The sequence below is a fragment of the Pristis pectinata genome, chromosome 8, assembly GCF_009764475.1.
Source record: "Pristis pectinata isolate sPriPec2 chromosome 8, sPriPec2.1.pri, whole genome shotgun sequence".
Taxonomy (NCBI): Eukaryota; Metazoa; Chordata; class Chondrichthyes; order Rhinopristiformes; family Pristidae; genus Pristis; species Pristis pectinata.
Window position 1 is genome coordinate 95,052,124 of NC_067412.1, and position 18,728 is coordinate 95,070,851.

Here is an 18,728-nt window from a genome sequence, read left to right on the forward strand (position 1 = left end):
TTACTACGGTAATTGCTTACAGCAAGCTTTAGCAAAACAAGATATGTACGAGAAAACTTATTTCTTTCTCACCCACACCTGGCCTCAAATCCAGCCATAACTATAGACACCCCATGGCTGAGGTAATTCCTTACCATGGGAAGAACATCTGACAATGAGAAGCAGACAATTAACCCTTACGTTGCCAGCCATTAACCCTTGCATTCCCAGCTATCTTTTACAGGTCCCTGGAACAGGCTGCCAGGGGTGGTTGTGGAAGCAGACACAATAGTGGTATTTAAGATGCTCATAGGCAGACGGGATGGAGGGATATGGATTATGTGCAGACAGATGGGATTAGTTTAATTTGGCATTGTGGGCTAAAGGGCTTGGTCCTGTGCTGGAGGCACAAGAGACTGCAGATGCTGGAATCTGGAGCAACAAACAATCTGCTGGAGGATCTCAGCGGGTCGAGCAGCATCAGTGGGGGGAAAGGAATTGTCGATGTTTTGGGTTGAAAATCCTGATGCAGGGTTTCGACCCGAGACATCGACAATTCCTTCCCCCACCCCCCCCCCCCCCCACAGATGCTGCTCAACCCACTGAGTTCCTCCAGCAGATTGTGTGTTGCTCCCATTCCTGTGCTGTTCTGTTCTATGTCCTAAATATCAGGCAGGAGCAATTTTACAGCAGCACTCATAATTCAGTTATACTCAGCGTAGTCGTGGACAAGGACACAGAAAAGGTTGGAGTAAAGCTTCTTCATTAGGGGAGGCCAACTTCTCAACTTTGAGAAGTGGTTTGTCAAATGTTGACTGGGAACTGCTAGTCGAAGGAGTCGGCATGGGAGGCATTCAAGAAGGAGATCCAAAGGAAATGGCTTCCCCTGAAGAAAAGCAATGGATCTGCCATATCTGGAGTCTCCTGGATAACGAGGTGTATTAACATTAAGCTGAGGCAAAAGAGGGAAGCTTATCTCAGACGTAAAGAACTTAATACTGCATGAAGTCCAGAAGAGTATAGGAAGTGGAGGGGTCACATTAAAAGGGAACCTTAGGAAAGCAAAGCAAGGGGGTGAGAAAATAGTGGCAACTTCAATGATGCTTTATAAGAGGATAACCAAGAAAAGACTGAGGCCATTTGGGGATCAGATGGGTAACCTATAGATGTGGATAAAGTTCCTTATACAATGAGGGAAAGAGGGAAGCGATGCCATTGTTGTATTTAAGAAGGTAGAGTGTGAAGTATTGAATGGGATAAACAGGATGTATTAAAGAGTTTAGCACCTTTGAAGGTAGGATAGGCTGAGATTGCTTTCCTAGGAACAAACAAGGATGAGGGAAGACTTAACTAAGGTGCATAGAATCATGGAGGGGCTAGATAGAGCAAATAGAAAGGACCCACTTCCTCTAGCAACAAGAACCAGGGACATAGATTTAAAGGAATTTTTACAAGGATTAATAGGAAAATGAGAAAAAAATAATCACCAAAAAGGCGATAGGGATCTGGAACCTGAAGGAGTGGTAAATGCAGAGAGGCTTGTCACTTTTAAAAGTACCTAGAGGAGCTCGGAGGTGAAGATCTAGTGCTGGGAGCATTAGGCTGGGTAGCTCCTACTTTGACAGACTCAGATATGCTGGGCTGAATGGCCTTCTGTGATTCTATAATAGTGATTTCACTGCTGTCTGATAGTGTTAATTGCTTAAACATCTCAGTGGATTATGGCTAATCAGCTGACAGCAAACAGTCTTAATGTAGAATATTTGATGTGAGAGATTACATTGCCAATTAGTTTTGATGACATTCTGATGTTCAGTATTGTAAACACAGTAATGGGTGTGTACTTTGTGTTTATTGATTGTGCTGTCTGATATAATGCCCGTTGCCAGAGAACACATTGACCGAGAAATACTTTGACTTTGGGGCAGATGTACTAAATGTTGTAATGTTTTGTACCAGTGCCTGTGAATAGCCATTACTTAGCTTCAGCAAAATTAAGCAGAGCCACAGGTCCAAGGTGCTGTACGCTACTGATTTACCCTTGCGCACATTCCGTATTTCCTTATGACAAAGAAGGAGACTATTAGGCCCACCAAGTCAATGCTAGCTCGCAGAAAAATCCCTCTAGTTTTCCCTCTAACCTTTCCTTCCCAGATTCTGCCACCTGCCTACTCTAAGGACAATTTACAGGGTCTAATTAACCTACTGACCTGAACATCTTTGGGATGTGGGAGGAAATCAGCTCACCTGTGGGGGCGGGGGGGCAACCCACGTGGTCACAGGGAGAGCATGCAAGCTCCATACAGACAGCACCCGATAGTGCTCAATCCAACGCCCTTCCCACCCACACCCCCACAGCTGTACTTGTCTTCTGCAACCTCAAGGCTTTGGTTCCACTGCTGTTCAACAAGTGGTACATTCAGAATCCGAGACAACACATCCCTGCCCAGCACTACGCTGATGACCTTTGACGACTTGTGCTTCACTGTTTTAGAAAACCTCTGATAGAAGGAGCCAGTTGAAATTGAATGAAATGTAAAATATTAACAATTACTTAAAGTTTAATAATTTATTTAAAGACTCGTACTGTTGTTAATTAAGCATGCAGCCAAATAAAGAAAAATAAGTAATAAAAACTTGGCTAACCTTATCTGAAACCAGCGACCCCACTGGATGGAGTCTCCATGTTTGGTGTAAAGCTGGGCGATCAGATACAAAGTGAATCCGCCCCCTCAGTTCAATGCAGAAAGTCCCTCGACTCTGCTGAGTCCCAAGAGGTCAGATTCATCTGCAGTTGACCTCCAGCACTATCCATGCCTGTGGATGTCGTGAATGCACTGATGCATGCATTGTAGCTCACTCACAGTTTTCCATAGACCTGCAGCTGGTTGACAATGTGATGCAGTCATGTGTGTTTGACTGCAAGTTCACCTCAGAGAGCAAAGAAACTGCAGGGAGTTTTGGACACCACCCAGTCCATCACGAAAACCAACCTCCCCTTCACTGACTCTGTCCACACTTCCCACTGCCTCGGGAAAGCAGCCAACATAATCAAGGACCCCTCCCACCCCAGTCATTCTCTCTTCTCCCTCCTCCTATTGGGCAGAAGATACAAAAACTTGAGAACGCATACCACCAGGTTCAAGAACAACTTCTATCCCACTATAATAAGACTCTTGACCAAACCTCTTGTACAATAAAGATGAACTTTTGGTCTCTCAATCTACCTCGTCATGGCCCTTGCACTTTATTTGTCTACCTGCACTGCACTTTCTGTGTAACTGTAACACTATATTCTGCAATTTCTTGTTCCTTTTGTGATACCTCAATGTACTTGTGTATGGAATGAACTGTCTGGATGGCATGCAGACAAAAGCTTTTCATTGTATCTCGGTACCTGTGACAATAATCAAACAATTACCAAATACCAGGTGTTGATGGCTTTCTATTTTAGCCTTCCCACCCCACCCCCTTCCTTGCTGGAAGGTTGTGTGTGTCATCAACTGAGGGAATTAACTGTTGCCAAAATGAAAATTGGCACCCTTGAATAATCTCCTTATGCTGAGGTGATAAAGAACATTCACTGCAGGTTGACTGGGAGAAGTAAATAGAGTGAAACATTTGTATTACAGACCCATCATTCACCGACGTCGTCTGCCCTTATTTCTAGGTCTTCATGTACTGGCGATTTTGAAAGTTCTGTTTAAAAGTTTCAGTAGAATGAGGAACTACTTTACACAGCATCCTTGCTAGTGGAAATGCTGCTTTATCTCTGGGACAGACCTGTGCAAACGTCATAGACAAAATCATTTCTGTATGTTTAGGATGCTGGATAAAGGGATCTCAGGCCAACAAGTTGTGTTATTTGCAAGATGCACTGCCACCTTGTGCTTGTTTTAGATTGCAAAAGGGCTTGATGCACCGTTAGTATTTTGTCTGTGTCTGTAGTTTCCTTTTTTGTATATTTCACCACATAGTTTTTGGATCTAGGTAAGGATGGGAGGATTATTTTATTCATTTATGGAGCAAGGGGGTTTCTGGCTAAGCAACCACTTATTGCTAATCCGTAATTACTTTTTAGAAGGAGGTAGTGAGCCAGCTCTTTGTTAGCTATTCACGTGATGAAATTATTCATTTATCAAGACTTTAAGGTGGGTGGGTGAAAAGGCAAATGGGTTTGGTATGTGGAATTCAGACGAATATTGATGTGGAAGGAAGGTGAGCACAGGTAACCTGTTTCTGTGTTTCTCCCAATACTCAGTCCAGTTTTTATGCTTAAAACTCTGGGAAAGAACTTGCTGCTGAATTTAAAACCTGTTGTGAATTTATGTTTTCTCCATGTGGACTCATGAAATATCTTTCAATGATGTGCTATCTCTCCATTAACCAGTTATGTGACAGTATGATTTTTGGAAAGGATTGTATTTTACCTGCATTTTAAACTTTTCCAATTAACCATGCATTAATATTTGCAATACAATGATATGTTTTGCCTTAAGACGCTCGGTGTTAGAGGCTGCAGCCTTGCAACAAGGGAATCGATTGCCTAGCATTCTGGATTTCAGATGGCGAGTTGATGTGGCTATTTCTTCCAGGTAAAATTGTTATTTGGGTCTCTGTTCAATCTGCATCATTTTCTGACTTTGTCCTTTGCGAAGACGTGTGTCAATACTCTGCATAATCCTGGCTGGCATATGGGTGTGATATGGCATATTCAACAACAAAATGCACATATAGAGCAATCAGTAGTGTGGTTGTTGTTGTAATAAAAATACAGCAATAATCTGCTAATCTGGCCCCCCGGCGAATCTGGTAGTGCCAGACTGATAGATTTTCCAGACTATCAAATGTTACTTTTAATACCCAAACGCACTTTTAGATGTTACACAGAAGTATAATGAATTTTCCCCATCAAAAATGTAGCCTGTTGCTATTGACATTGTGCATTGTGAAACTGCATTAGAGTTGATCTATTTGACTTACCTATGCCATGATCAGTTTGCAAGTCCCGATAAATTTGCTTAGAATTAGAATGATTGTTTTAAGTGAAAATTCACTGAAATAACTGGTATGTTATTCTTTGTTGCTGGAGATATCGGAAACATGAACTATTTTCTGTATTTATAAGCAACAGTGCCAAAAAATTTAACCTAAAGAACAAATGATAAATTATAAAGGTTTGTTTAGAACTGGAACTTATCCAGTATTTTACTTGTAATTTATTTGCAACTTAAACCCACTTGTGTCCCATTACTGAATTTATAATATAACATTTAAAAAATGCAGTAACAAAATTACTGTAAAGGCGAGTGGGTTAGGTAATAAAATTGCTACTCAATTTGACAGTAGTTTATATTGATGTGCTGGGAGTTGGAGGAAACCATTCAACTCCTTGAGCCTGTTCTACTATTCAGTCAGATGATAGCAAATCCCCACCTCTGCTCCATTATCTGCCTGTCTCATTGGTGCCTATAATCAACCAAAATCTGTCTTGAAGGCAATATGTGGCCATTAGAATCCGGGGAAAGGATTTTTGTTTTGATGGCACATGGAGAAGTTATATTTCATTCTTCCTTTTTTTTGGCCACTGACCCTGATTTTCTGTTTACAGTTCTTTAACCCGTGCTTTGCAGCCAGCTATACTGATGCAGTTAAGGTTGTCAGATGGTAGCGCTCATCGTTTTGAAGTGAGTACTTGCGACAGCTGAAGTTTATTTGAATTATTTTGGGTGCTATGTTTCCACGGCTCTGAGACAATGGCATGAGCCTCCTCACAGCTGGTTCCTGGGCAGGGCCACTGCCACTTTTGTGGAGGCTTACAAAGCCACTACTTAAATATCTCAAAGTGCGACATTCTACAACTTGTAGTGCTGACTACAACAGTACTTTCTATAACAGCAGGTCCTTGGCACAATGCCTGGATGAAGTGTGGGAGCTGGTTAATATAAAGCATTGATGGCGTAGTTTGATCTTTTAGTGCCTCATGAAATTGATTCGATAGAGCTGAAGGCTTTCATTGCACTTGCTAGATTCATAGTTGTCTTAATCCACTATGGAACCACAGAAGGGAATTTCCATGATTCAGAAGGCAGCACCAGGAGGATGTGTTGAGGGATGGGGGAGAAAGTCAAAACTGTGAGCTTATTTTTCTTATTAAGGAAACTGCTTAACTCCCCTAAAATAAAATAGAAAGCACTCAGCTGGCTAAGCTGCAACTTTAGGGAGTGAGATTCACAGACAGAGAGGTTTCAGATTGGTCAGAACTAATGAAAGGTCATTTGATCTGAAACATAAACTGTTTCTCTCTCTGTGGATGCTGCCTGACCTGTTGAGTGTTTCCTCAGGTTTCTGGTTTATTTCATATTTTCAGGGCCTGCACCAATTTTTTTGTTCATATTTTTGGGATGTGGGCATTGCTGGCAAGGCCAGGATTTATTAATTTCCCTAAAGCTGAATGAGCAGAGTCAATCACTTTACAATGGGCCTGATATCAAATGTAGGGCAGATTGGGAAAGACAGAAGATTTCATTCCCTAAATGACAAGAGTGAACTAGATGAGTTTTTACTACAATTCGTTAATTCCATGTTCACCTCAGTCAATAGAGACAGAAGAGACTGCAGATGCTGGAATCTGGAGCAACAAACAATCTGCTGGAGGAACTCAGCGGGTCGAGCAGCATCTGTAGGAGGAAAGGAATTGTTGATGCTTCTGATGCAGTTAAAGTTATCAGATGATAATGCTCATTGTTTTGAAGTGAGTCCTGATGCAGAGTTTTAACCAGAAATGTCAACAATTCCTTTCTTCCCACAGATGCTGCTCGACCCACTGAGTTCCTCCAGCAGATTGTTGGCTGTTTCTCCTCTGTCATTATTTTAGATTCTAGAATTGATTCTATGTGTGCAGATCATTTGCCCGTGCCTCTGAAATTATAGTCCAATAACATTACCACTAGGTCACTGTAGCTACAGAGTGGAGTCAGGAAAAGAGTCCCATAATTACATATCCTTGCCAAAATCGAGGGCAAGAGGAAGTAAATGGCGAAAGTAGTGTTGGTGCAAAGCAACAGGAGATGATAATGAGTCCAGTAAAAATATAAAAGTTGCTTCCAGAGAATGAAGGAATGGTTATAGCAGTATAGCTTGGGTAGGGAAGGCACTACTGAAAGTTTCTGCTGCTGGCCTGGTGTGGTCCAGGGGTACACACCACCAGCCCACTTCTACTCACTGCTTAGTTTTGAAAATCAACACCACCTTTGTTTTTCCAAATATCAAGTGATGGCAGAGGAACCAAATGCACAGAGACCATCAGAATAAGGTTTATTATCACTGCCTTGTAAGACATGAAATTTGTTGTTTTGCAGCAGCAGAACAGTGCAAAGACATATGATAACTATGAATAACAAAATAAATAAATAGTGCAGAAAAAAAGGAATAACAAGTTGTTCATGATCATTCGCAAATCTGATGGCGGAGGGGAAGAAGCTGTTCCTGAATTGTTGAGGGTGGGTCTCAGGATCCTGTACCACCTCCCCGATGGTAGTAGCGAGAAGAGCGTATGTCCCAGATGGCGAGGGTCCTTAGTGAGGGATGCCGCCTTCTTGAGGCACCACCTCTTGAAGACCAAAAGGCAAAAGTAATATAAAGAAATAGCTGAAAATAAAATATAAAAAATAACATTGGTGGTTGGAAGAAAAAAATAGAAAACGCGAAGAAGGAGATGCCTGTGATGCTGCTGCAAGTAAGTTTTTCATTGCACCTGTGCAGACATCTACCTGTGCAGACATCTACCTGTGCATATGACAATGAACTTGACTTTGACTTTTGAATAGGGAGGACGCAGCAGTGTGGAGTGCACTCTGCAAAAAGTTTAATTTTGTTTAAAGTTTCTAATGCCAACAGGGTTAACCATGATTTATTTTTATTTCTGGGACATAGACATTTATTGTCCATCCCTAATTGCCTCTGTTGGTGGTGAGCCACCTGCCTGCAGTTCAGAGAGGAAGTCCATAGTCCTTATCCAGTCTAGTTAGCGTGAGACTCTAGACTCAGTGTGATTGACTGTTAACTTCCCTTTGCTAGCACACCACAAAGTACAAGTGGAAATCTGGATTGAACAAGAAATGCCAGTTTTGCCAGTAACATAAGGTCAGTGTATAAAATCATGAGGGGCATAGATAGGGTGAATGCGCACGGTCTTTTTCCCAGGGTTGGGGAATCAAGAACTAGAGGACAGGGGTATCAGGTGAGAGGGGAGAGGTTTATAGGAACCTGAGGGGCAACTTTTTCACCCAGAGTGTGGTCAGCATATGGAACAAGCTGCCAGAGGAAGTGATTGAGGCAGGTACATTAACAACATTTAAAAAGTACTTGGACAGATGCATGGATATAGGAAAGGTTTAGAGGGATGTGGGCCAAACACGGGCAAATAGGACTAGCTTAGATGGGAATCTTGGTCAGCATGGACCAGTTGGGCTGAAGGGCCTGTTTCGTTGCTGTATGACTCTATATCCACAGCCCATGACTGAACAATTTTTATAACTCGGCCATTTCAGAAAGCAGTTGAGGGTGAACCACATTAATGTGGGTCTGCGTCATGTATAGGCCAGACCAGGTAGGCACCCCAAAGGACACTGGTGGATTTTGAAACTTACTAGCTTCATAGTCACCATAATTAGTATTAGTAGTTCTTTAAAAATCTTGATTATGTAATTAACTGATATTAAATTTCAAGTTATTGTGGTGGAATTTGAACTCGGTCATTGGATCAGTTGTCAAGGTGTCAGTACTATTATTCCAGGAACTAAACTATTACGCTGTCATTCTCAACAGTTTTGGAAAGGCTTCTTGTCTACATTCTTTAATGATTGATGATTTGTACCCTACTCCCAGAGTGCCAGGAATGGACCCTTACAAACTGCCAGTTCTGCCACATTTAAGGTCCATCCAGCCTAAAAATACAACCAAAAATAGAAATGGAGCACAGCTACATGTAGGGAAAGAGGTAGGGACTTTCTGACTGGTTGACTTCAGCTTGTGAGTTTTGGTTTGTTTTATCAAGGGTTAAAAGAACTGAAGACCTGTGCCAATGAGTACATTGCTAGGATACAACCTGGGCTCTTTTCTACTGTTGGTGTTAGACTTTTGCACAGTAACTGATCTGCCTGTAGTTTTAATTACCCAATAAACACCGAGGGCGGTCAGTGTTGAAAATGAATAGTAATTAGAACTTGAGATGCATCAAACTTATATAAGGATGAATTGCTGCCAATTATAGACCTTATATAACCATTTGGTCTACTGCCATTGCTGTACTGACTTCTATTAAAGGTGACAAAATGAGAGCAGAACTATTTAATCTTGTAGAATTTGTAGCATACACATTGCATCTGGATTGGAACTTTGGCCCGTTAAAAGATCTGTTTTAAAAAAAATACAAATCTGACCATTCGAGTCCTTCCTCCGCAGCTCCTCCATTGTCAGTCGTCCATGATCTTTATCTCATCTAAAACTCTGGTGTCGGTATCCCATCTCAAACCAAGTTCATTCCTCTCCAGGTTTATTTGTGCTCCCAGTGACCTTCCCTCTCTGTAAAATTCTTAACACGTTTAAATCTATTCATGGCATCGTTTCTCCTGCTCTTTGTCATTTTTTTTTCCAAACTACAATCACCACAATTTCTCTAGTCTGAACTTTTCTGCATTTCTGTCCCTTAACTAATTTTGCATGCCAGTCCCATTAGCTTTAATGACATGTTCTGATACTGTGCTGGTTAACCTTTTTCATTTAAAAGCTGGATAAAAGTCTTTAATCTTATACCCCTGCATTCTTTGTAATTCACATCAAGTACAAATGTCAGATTGCAATATTGTGCCTTCAGTTAACGATTGGCACTGTGCTTTCAGTTGTCGAGGCCCAGTATCGATTCCTGTTTAATTATAATTACAAAGAAAAATCAACCTTAAAGTGAAATGAAATATTTGTATTGAACTCAGAAGCAACATAGAGGGACTCCCCAACTGATTGACTTCAGCTTGTGAGTTTTGGTTTGTTTTATCAAGGGTTAAAAGAACAGAAGACCTGTGTCCATGAATAAATTGCTCAGATACATCCTAGGCTCTTAGCTTACTGTTGTTGTTCGACGTTTGGACAGTGTATGATCTGCCTGTAGCTTGAGTTACCCAATAAGCACTGAGTGGTCAGTGTTGAAAATGAATGGTAATTGGAACTTGAGACGCATCAAACTTATATAAGGATGAATTGCTGCCAGTTATAGACCTTATATAACCATTTGGTCTAAACACTTGCTGCTTCATTGAGAAATACAGACAAGAACCCTGGAACAAGGTAAATAGACATGCTTAGTCATGACCTCAATGACTGCAGAAGTGGTATTGACTTAGTGAGGTCAAAGGTCTCTTTACATCTTTGTCTTCAAAAAAAAATTCACTGTTGAACCAAAACAAACATGAGCATCAATAAAATACACAGCCCTTCAGTTGCACTGGCTGTTGACACCACCTTCCAGGTCTATAATCAGTGACAGGCATTTAGGCATTTAACTCATGGGATCCACAATATTTGTTTTAGTTATTGTGCCCAGCTTTGTCAGTTGTGGACAATTCGGAGAAGCTCAGTTGACTGCATTACAGAGCATTCCACAATCTCAGGCATTTTGACCAGTGTAAAAGTCTCTTCCAAGGTAGAATATCAAGGTTGGGGTTGGGTATCTGCAGTAGGATAAGCTGCCACACATCTACAACCTGTCCTATTCCTTCACAAAACTCTGGTTAGACCACACTTGGAGTACTGTGTCCAGTTCTGGTCGCCTCATTATAGGAAGGATGTGGTGCAGAGCAGATTTACCAGGATGCTGCCTGGTTTAGAGAGTGTGCATTATGAGGAGAGACTAAGGGAGCTAGGGCTTTACTCTTTGGAGAGGAGGAGGATGAGAGGAGATATGATAGAGGTATACAAAATATTAAGAAGAATAGATAGATAGCCAGTGCCTCTTTCCCAGGGCACCAGTGCTCAATACAAGAGGGCATGGCTTTAAAGTAATGGGTGGGAAGTTCAAGGGAGATATCAGAGGAAGGTTTTTTACCCAGAGAGTGGTTGGGGCGTGGAATGCACTGCCTGGGGTGGTGGTGGAGGCAGGAACATTGGTCAAATTCAAGAGATTGCTAGATAAGCATATGGAGGAATTTAAAATAGAGGGATATGTGGGAGGAAGGGGTTAGATAGTCTTAGGCAAGGTTTAAAGGTTGGCACAACATTGTGGGCCAAAGGGCCTGTATTGTGCTGTAGTGTTCTATGATTCTATGATTCACTTATTATATTGTGGCAGTCCAACAAAGCTATCACTTTAGATCTACCAAACTCCTTCAACTTGTGAAACATCTTGACAGAATTCTAATAATTTTTTGTAAAAATTAAGATGTCACATATTAAAAACTTTATGTTTTGGCAAACAGTGCAAATTCTACAAATATAAACTTACTTCCATTAAGTATCCAAGATGTGTGTTATTCTAAATCCAGAAAAGATTGTTTGAAGTTTGTTCAAAACTCTGCTTGTTATATTTGAAGTAAGTCTAAGTCACTTCAATGAAGTTGCTGTGATAATCACACACAAGTACAAAGATCGGCACAAACCTTTGCCCACAGCTTAGCTACAAAGACATGTCAAAATAAAGGTTCCTTTCTCAGTGAACTTCAATGAGCAAAAGAAATATCACGCTTCAAAATGTATTGTTTAACCTTAAATGTCATCCTAGGCTAACAGAGACAATCTTATACTCTGTGAGTGCAACTTCCTATGACAATGAATGTTTAATGAACAACTGACATTAACTCTTTTATATAACACAGCTGGTGCCAAAATTTATTGTCCTTTAGACTTCCTTGCACAGTTAATTCATCTCTAAAATTAAGAGATGTTCAGTTTCCTCTATCTAGCCCATCAGCCATCCTTGCTGAATAATGACTTTCATTTCCTTCTAAACTGGATCATCTGCAACCAGATAATTAACGTGCACCCCCACCATGGAAATGCTTCACATTGATCAATTTCTTCCAGCTCAAAGTGGACATCCATGTGAGCCGCAGTAGATGGGCAAGGTCCTCAATGAATATTTCTCCTCTGTTTTTACTGTGGAGAAAGACATGAAGACTACAGAACAAGGGAGAGTTAATGGGGAAGTCTTGGGGATAGTCTGCATTACAGTAAAGGAGGTGCTGGACTTCTTAAAAGGTATGAAGGTAGACAAATCTCCAGGGCCTGACCAGGTATATCCAAGAACACCATGGGAGGCTCGAGAAGAAGTTGCAGGAGCCCTGGCTGAGATATTTGCATCATTGTTAGCCACGGGTGAGATGCCAGAAGATTGGAGGATAGCAAATGTTGTGCCTTTATTTAAGGTCTGCAAAGAGAAACCTGGAAACTATAGACCAGTAAGCCTAACATCTGTGATAGGTAAGTTACTGGAGAGGATTCTGAGAGATAAGATATACATGCATCTGGAAAGGCAGGAGTTGATTAGGGGTAGTCAGCACGGCTTTGTGCGTGGGAGATCATGTCTCACCAACCTGGTTGAGCTTTTTGATGATGTGACTTAGGAGGTTAAAGAGGGCAGGGCTTCAGTACTACATGGACTTCAGTAAGGCCTTTGATAAGGTTCCACATAGTGGGCTGCTCTGGAAGGTTAGATCACATGGAATCCAGATAGAGCTGGCTAATTGGATACACAATTAGCTTGATGGTAGGAAGCAGAGGGTGATGGTTAAAGGTTGTTTCTTGGACTGGAGGCCCGTGAGGTGCCTCTATGACTCTATGATGTTATCCTGTAACCTCTGGCAGATGTGCTTTATTCAGCTAATACCACCTTTTCCCTTTACTTGTACACTACCTTCAAAGCAAATTTGAGTGCTATCAACAGCATTCTTCAGTGCATTATTCAGTGATTTGAGGACAATTGTTTTAAGTGGTTGATAATCTTTTTCAACATTCACCATATCCTATCTACAGTTATACAATTCAAACTTGTTGCAGACAATACGATTGCCAAGAACTTCTGCTTGCTTTGTGCATAACTCTCTTTTTGATATCCTTGATGCATAGGTAACTGGTTGCCCATGTGCTTCAATGTTGCTCCAAATTCCTGAGATGCAATATGTTGTAAAATGATCTCTTCCTTGATGTGATAATGTCAAAGACTGATGAAGGGGTGGCTGTTATTTTTGAAGTAAAACTCCTTGGGATTTTCCCCAGAATCACTGTCCATTTTTCCTTGTAAATCTGGGGAGCTTCAAGTCTTAATAATAGGTCAACTTAATCTGGTATCAAACAAGTCCTACCAAATGTATTTCTGTCATGTCTATTGGTATTGACATCTGCATCTCCAAATCTGCTTTAACTTTAAGCACATGCTACCAGGCTCAACGACAGCTTCTATCTCTCTGTTATAAGACTATTGAACTGTCCCCTAGTACGATAAGATGGACTCTTGATCTCAATATCTACCTCGTTGTGGCCTTGCACCTTATTGTCTGCCTGCACTGCACTTTCTCTGTAACTGTAACACTTTATTCTGCATTCTGTTATTCTTTTCCCTTGTACTACCTCCATGCTCTGTTGTAATGAAATGATCTGTATGGATGGCATGCAAAACAAAGTTTTTCACCGTACCTCGGTACATGTGACAATAATAAACCAGTTTACCAATTTACTTACTTGGCTGGATATAGACGGGTTACCAGCCCTCAGTGATGTAAAAGCAACACCCTGCCTTCAAAGTTTCACTTCTATTTTTCTTTACACTATTCCTTGCTTACTGAAATCTAGAGTATTGCATCAAAATGTTTATCATAACTTGAATCGCACCTTACAGCTTTTCCTAAGCAGCACAAAATCATCAGCAATGACCTCACTTCCCTGAGTTCCCTCCGCCAACTCGTGCAGTTTCCTTTGGAAAACTTGTGCAGAGTTGATCCCTAGTGACAGACATTTCCGTCTGTAACTTCCAGTGGGTGTGTGGAAAGATGTTAAGCATGATAATTCTTCATCTGAACGCACCTGTGAAAACACATTTCAAACACGTAGAACTGTAAAAAAAAACTTGGACCAGGTCAAGGTGCAGTGACAACATTTGTCATTGACAATCTATTTTTAATGGTTTTATAAGTCATTGGGACCTAAGCATATACAGTGATCCAGTAGCCTTTACACCACTGAAAGATTCAGGCAGTCAATGCTGTTGCAAAATTAGAATATCTTGACTAACCAGATCATTTGCTGTTTCATTCAGCTTATCCCCTAAAGATCACTGACATCAAACAGGGACATATTACAATGGATCTACTGATTCAGTGCTCTCCTTGAAGTTATCCAATTCTGTCACAAAATGCCTGAGGAGAGAATGACTGGGGTGGGAAGGGTCTTTGATTATGTTGACTGCTTTCCTAAAGCAGCGGGAAGTGTAGACAGAGTGAACAGAGGGGAGGGTGGTTTGTGTGATGGATTGGGCTGTGTTCACAACTCTGCAATTTCTCGTGGTCTTGGGCAACAATGGTGAAGGGTGTTCTATTAGTTGCATCATTATCATTAATATTATCCATGCTCATTATGCCTCTTGGCCCAGTGGAGATCTTATATTCTCGCCAAGTTTACAGTCCAATTTTTATTTTTTGTCACCACATTGAACCGATGGTCATATCTATCACCTAACAGGAAAATAAGCTCTGCCATAAGATAGAATCACAGATTTAAATGATCAAAGTTTAAAATCTTTGGTTTCTTTCTTGTACAAGTGAAGCGGAGTAACGCTACACTGGGCTCCTGCAGTTATCAGGAACTCGGGGAGTTGCCTGACTTAATTGCAAGTGTAACATACTCCTCATCGTCCAACCACTGGCCTGAGAGAAGACTAAAACTGCTGTTCCTGGTTCCTCATCAATCGTTAAGGATGCCTGCTGATTCTTATCCATGGGCATTTCTCTGCAAAATGATTGCTCTTAATCTTCCCTTTACACATTTAACTACAAACAGTCCCTGAGTCCTCATGCTTATTAAAGGTTTATTTGGCATTGCATTACATTGTTATTCTTTAATAACCATTGCAATGATTGTATTCCATATATTTTGTTGGTATTCTGAATATAAATAATAGTGCGATTGCAACTGAGTGCGGCTCTCCTGAATATCCTGAAGCAACCTTTCACTGATTGGTGGTCATCTTCTCCCTAGGTTTACTGTCACCCTTAAAGATACAGGGGTAGAAATGTATCCCTTCTTGTATGCACTAAACACACAATGTAAAACCTATTCCTGTTGAACTCTGCCTCTGAGATTAAGTCCTGTTGACTTCAAATTTCAGAAGAGGTCACCTCTATGTATTTAAAGCATGCTTTGTTGGCCATATTCCTCTCCCTTGAAGCTTTAAAGCAATTGGTGTAAGCTATCACAAAGAACTTGTCTTTTGTAATCTATAATAGTTGGGGGATGAGAGACACCATTTCTCCTCATCTGCCAGTGTTTCCTCAGACTATATTTAGCTACTTTGTAATACAAAACATGCATTTGTTTAGAATCTGTGGATTTAATACATCCTCAAAGCCCTACTGTTGGATGGTTTCATTAGCAATGTAAGTAGTTCCAAGATTTGGGTTTGGAAATGATGTAAAACAATTCAATTTCTGTTCTATTTCTGCAGCCAACAAAACAGGAGGTGAATTGGCAGTAGTTTGTTTTGGGTACACAAAGATATTCTCCTGTTTACTGTGAGAACCAGTTTAGCCTGTTTATAAGACCAACCTCTCTCCCTATGCAATTGATGTCAAATTATGTCTGACAATGCTCCTGTGAAGTGCTGTGGGACTTCAATGCTACATCAACAGTGCTTTATATGTGCTGCACTGCTCTGGTAAAATATGTTGGACTTCACAGGTAGACAACTTTTCCTCAAAGTTCGAAGCATGATTAGTTAGTTACCAATCATCCAGATCCGTTCAAGAACAAAGTACGCCATCCTGGTGTGTCAGAAGGTTTTAAAACAGTCTGACTTGAAGTCACTGTGGGTCAGTGTTTGCTACCATTTTTCTGTCCCTCCTCATACCAAATATGGAATTTGTGAAATGCTGGCTGGCCCAATGCAGACAAGTGACAAGCATCAAAATGGAGAGACAAGAGAGACTGCAGATGCTGGAAGTCTGTAGCAGCACACAAAGGAGTTGGTGAGGCAGTATCTATGGAGGGAAATGGGCAGTCAACGTTTTGGGTCGAGACCCTTCATTAGGACTGATGGAGGTTCGCGACCCGAAACTTTGACTGTCCATTTTCTCCATGGATGCTGCCTGACCCGCTGAGTTCCTCCATTTCCTTTGTGTGTTGCTGCAAGTGACGAGCATCTATCAGTTGTCCACTGTGTTAGATTGGAAATTACAGAAGAGCCCCATCCCTTCAATCATATCTCCCTAACTAGCTTCCAGATATTATGTCTAAGCAGGAGGTACTTTCAGTGCCTCCACTGTGTTTTTCTTCAATGGGACCGATGTTACATCTGAGGTAAGTGAAATTCAGAATCAGAACCTTCGCAGCTAGAGAGTTGGATGGAGATGTGAAGATTTCTTCATCAGATGAGCAAATCCAACATGCAACAGAGTCTTCCTGAAGCTGGTCCTGCAGTACATGGAGTCCCGAGCAGCCCTTAACATTACAAGAGCTTAATGCTTGCTTTCCTTCAAGTGCACACACAATCGAGGGCCATTTACTCTAGTAATCCAGAACATAAAGATGAATCAAGGTGTTTTTGCAGCATATTCCAAATGTGCTCCTTTGAACTATTGTTGAGACATGAAGGCTAGGAGTTAACTGAAGCGAAAGATCTTTTGGCTAAAAGAATCCCCATACCTCCTACTCCTTCATTGTATGTTTATTGAAACTTTATTGAAAATGTGCATTCTAAAAATATATGAAGTTGCATAGAATGAACAGTGCTGAAAAAGGTCATCCAACCTGAATGGTTGCTTCGTTCTGCTCAGTCTGACTCTTAATAGCAAAACCTTTGTTCTCCCTCATGTTTATGTCACTAATCTTTTAAAAACATTCATGGTGTGTGCTATAGCAAGTTCAACATGCTTATCACTGTCTGGGTCAAGTAGTTCTCCAGAATTCCCTGCTGGATTTATCAGTGATGGTATTGATTTAATGGTCTGGCTCTGATCTTCCACTCAGAAACATTCATTTCATTGAGTCACGTCTATTGAGTCATTCCTCAGTTTTATTTCCAGAGCAAGGAGCCATAGCCTGTTCAAGTCTCCTGATAGGTATAACCAGCCTCTTGGTTCTTTTAGCTTTGCAGAAAACTCAAGACAGGAGGTTTGAGGGAATTACAAAAGGAAAGTACTCGAGATCCAAGATAAAAACAAAATGCTGTAAATCTCATTATATGACAGCTTGCCTTTGTTTACTTATGATACAGAACTTTCTAGCAAATATGTCTACTTCATTAATTCTCGTGCTTTTCTTATTTCCAGCTCCCTGTTGCCAAGTTCCAGGAGTTACGGTACAATGTCGCTCTAATCTTGAAGGAAATAAATGATCTAGAAAAAAGAAGCGTTCTCAAAATTCAAGATTAGTATATTTCAAATATTTGTCATAAAAACAGACTAGTATAACAAAAATTTGCCAATAGTCATCTACAGGAGACAATTTAGCTTTGTTAAAGCTGCCGTACCCAGAGAACTTGTGCATTATTTTTAGTATGTGTACAGAGGATCCAAGTCATGACTTGTGATTTGAGATCACTGATGCATTACAGACTTGAATTGGTTCCTGGTATTCAGCAGTGTTGAAATGTCAGGCCTTACGAAACAAACCAGTGTGTCAATCAATAGTGCTGCAACTGGCTTGATAGGTCAACTCAAGCTATATTGTCAGTTTCCAGCAGTTTACTTAAAATGGTAAAATACATCAGCGGAAGCCAAGGTGTTGTGGTGAGAGGGAAAATGAGAAAAGAAAGCCTGGAAAAATGGATGCTGTGACTTAAGTAAACAGTTAAGTACTGGTCAGATCAGGAAAACGATAAAAATTTAAATCATGTCAATATGTGAACAGAACCAACCTTTACATTTATATCACTAATTGGATGTAAATTTTTTTTAGTTCAATCACATTTAACTTGATGTATGGTAAAAGATTGTGTCAAACTTTGTACTTAATATGTAATAAAAGCTCATAGAAAACTTACATAACTTATCAAAGAAACTATATTTTACCTTTCCTATTGTTTAGACCAGCAACGTTTCTAACCCATGCAAGAACCAATCATTGTGCAGAGAGTCACAGAGCAATACAGCAGGAATACAGGCCCTTCAGCCCAACCAGTCCATACCGACCACATTGTCCACCTAGCTAGAACCCATTTCCTGCGTTCGACCCATAATCCCTCCAGTCCCCTCTCCTCTGTACCTATCCGAGTGCTTCTTACATGATACTATTGTACCTGCCTCAACCACTTCCTCTGGCAGCTCATTCCATACACTCACCACCCTCTGCGTGAAAAAGTTGTCCCTCGGAAGGTGAATGGGTCACCAAACCAAGCCAGTAAATAATCCGTCCAAATCAGAGTTTCTGTTTGCCCAATATTAGGTGTATACTCTTTTGTCACAACGAACTATCCCATTAATCCTAAATTAAAGACTTTGAATTACGATTGATAGGAGTCAGTGCTTTGGCGTTAATGACACCAAATCTTT

The 18,728-nt window shown here is 40.8% G+C and overlaps 1 protein-coding gene across 2 annotated transcripts in view; it reads left to right on the plus strand.

Annotated features, from left to right (window-relative positions):
* commd5 (COMM domain containing 5) overlaps positions 1–18,219 on the plus strand; it is a 34,913-nt gene extending 16,694 nt beyond the window's left edge. For both annotated transcript variants that reach the window (XM_052020819.1, XM_052020820.1), the window contains exons 6-8: positions 4,479–4,574; positions 5,591–5,666; positions 17,508–18,219. In XM_052020819.1, coding sequence (XP_051876779.1) covers positions 4,479–4,574; positions 5,591–5,666; positions 17,508–17,609 — 274 coding nt within the window. In that variant the 3' untranslated portion in view covers positions 17,610–18,219. The remainder of the gene's footprint in view (positions 1–4,478; positions 4,575–5,590; positions 5,667–17,507) is intronic.
* The last annotated feature ends 509 nt before the right edge of the window (positions 18,220–18,728 follow it).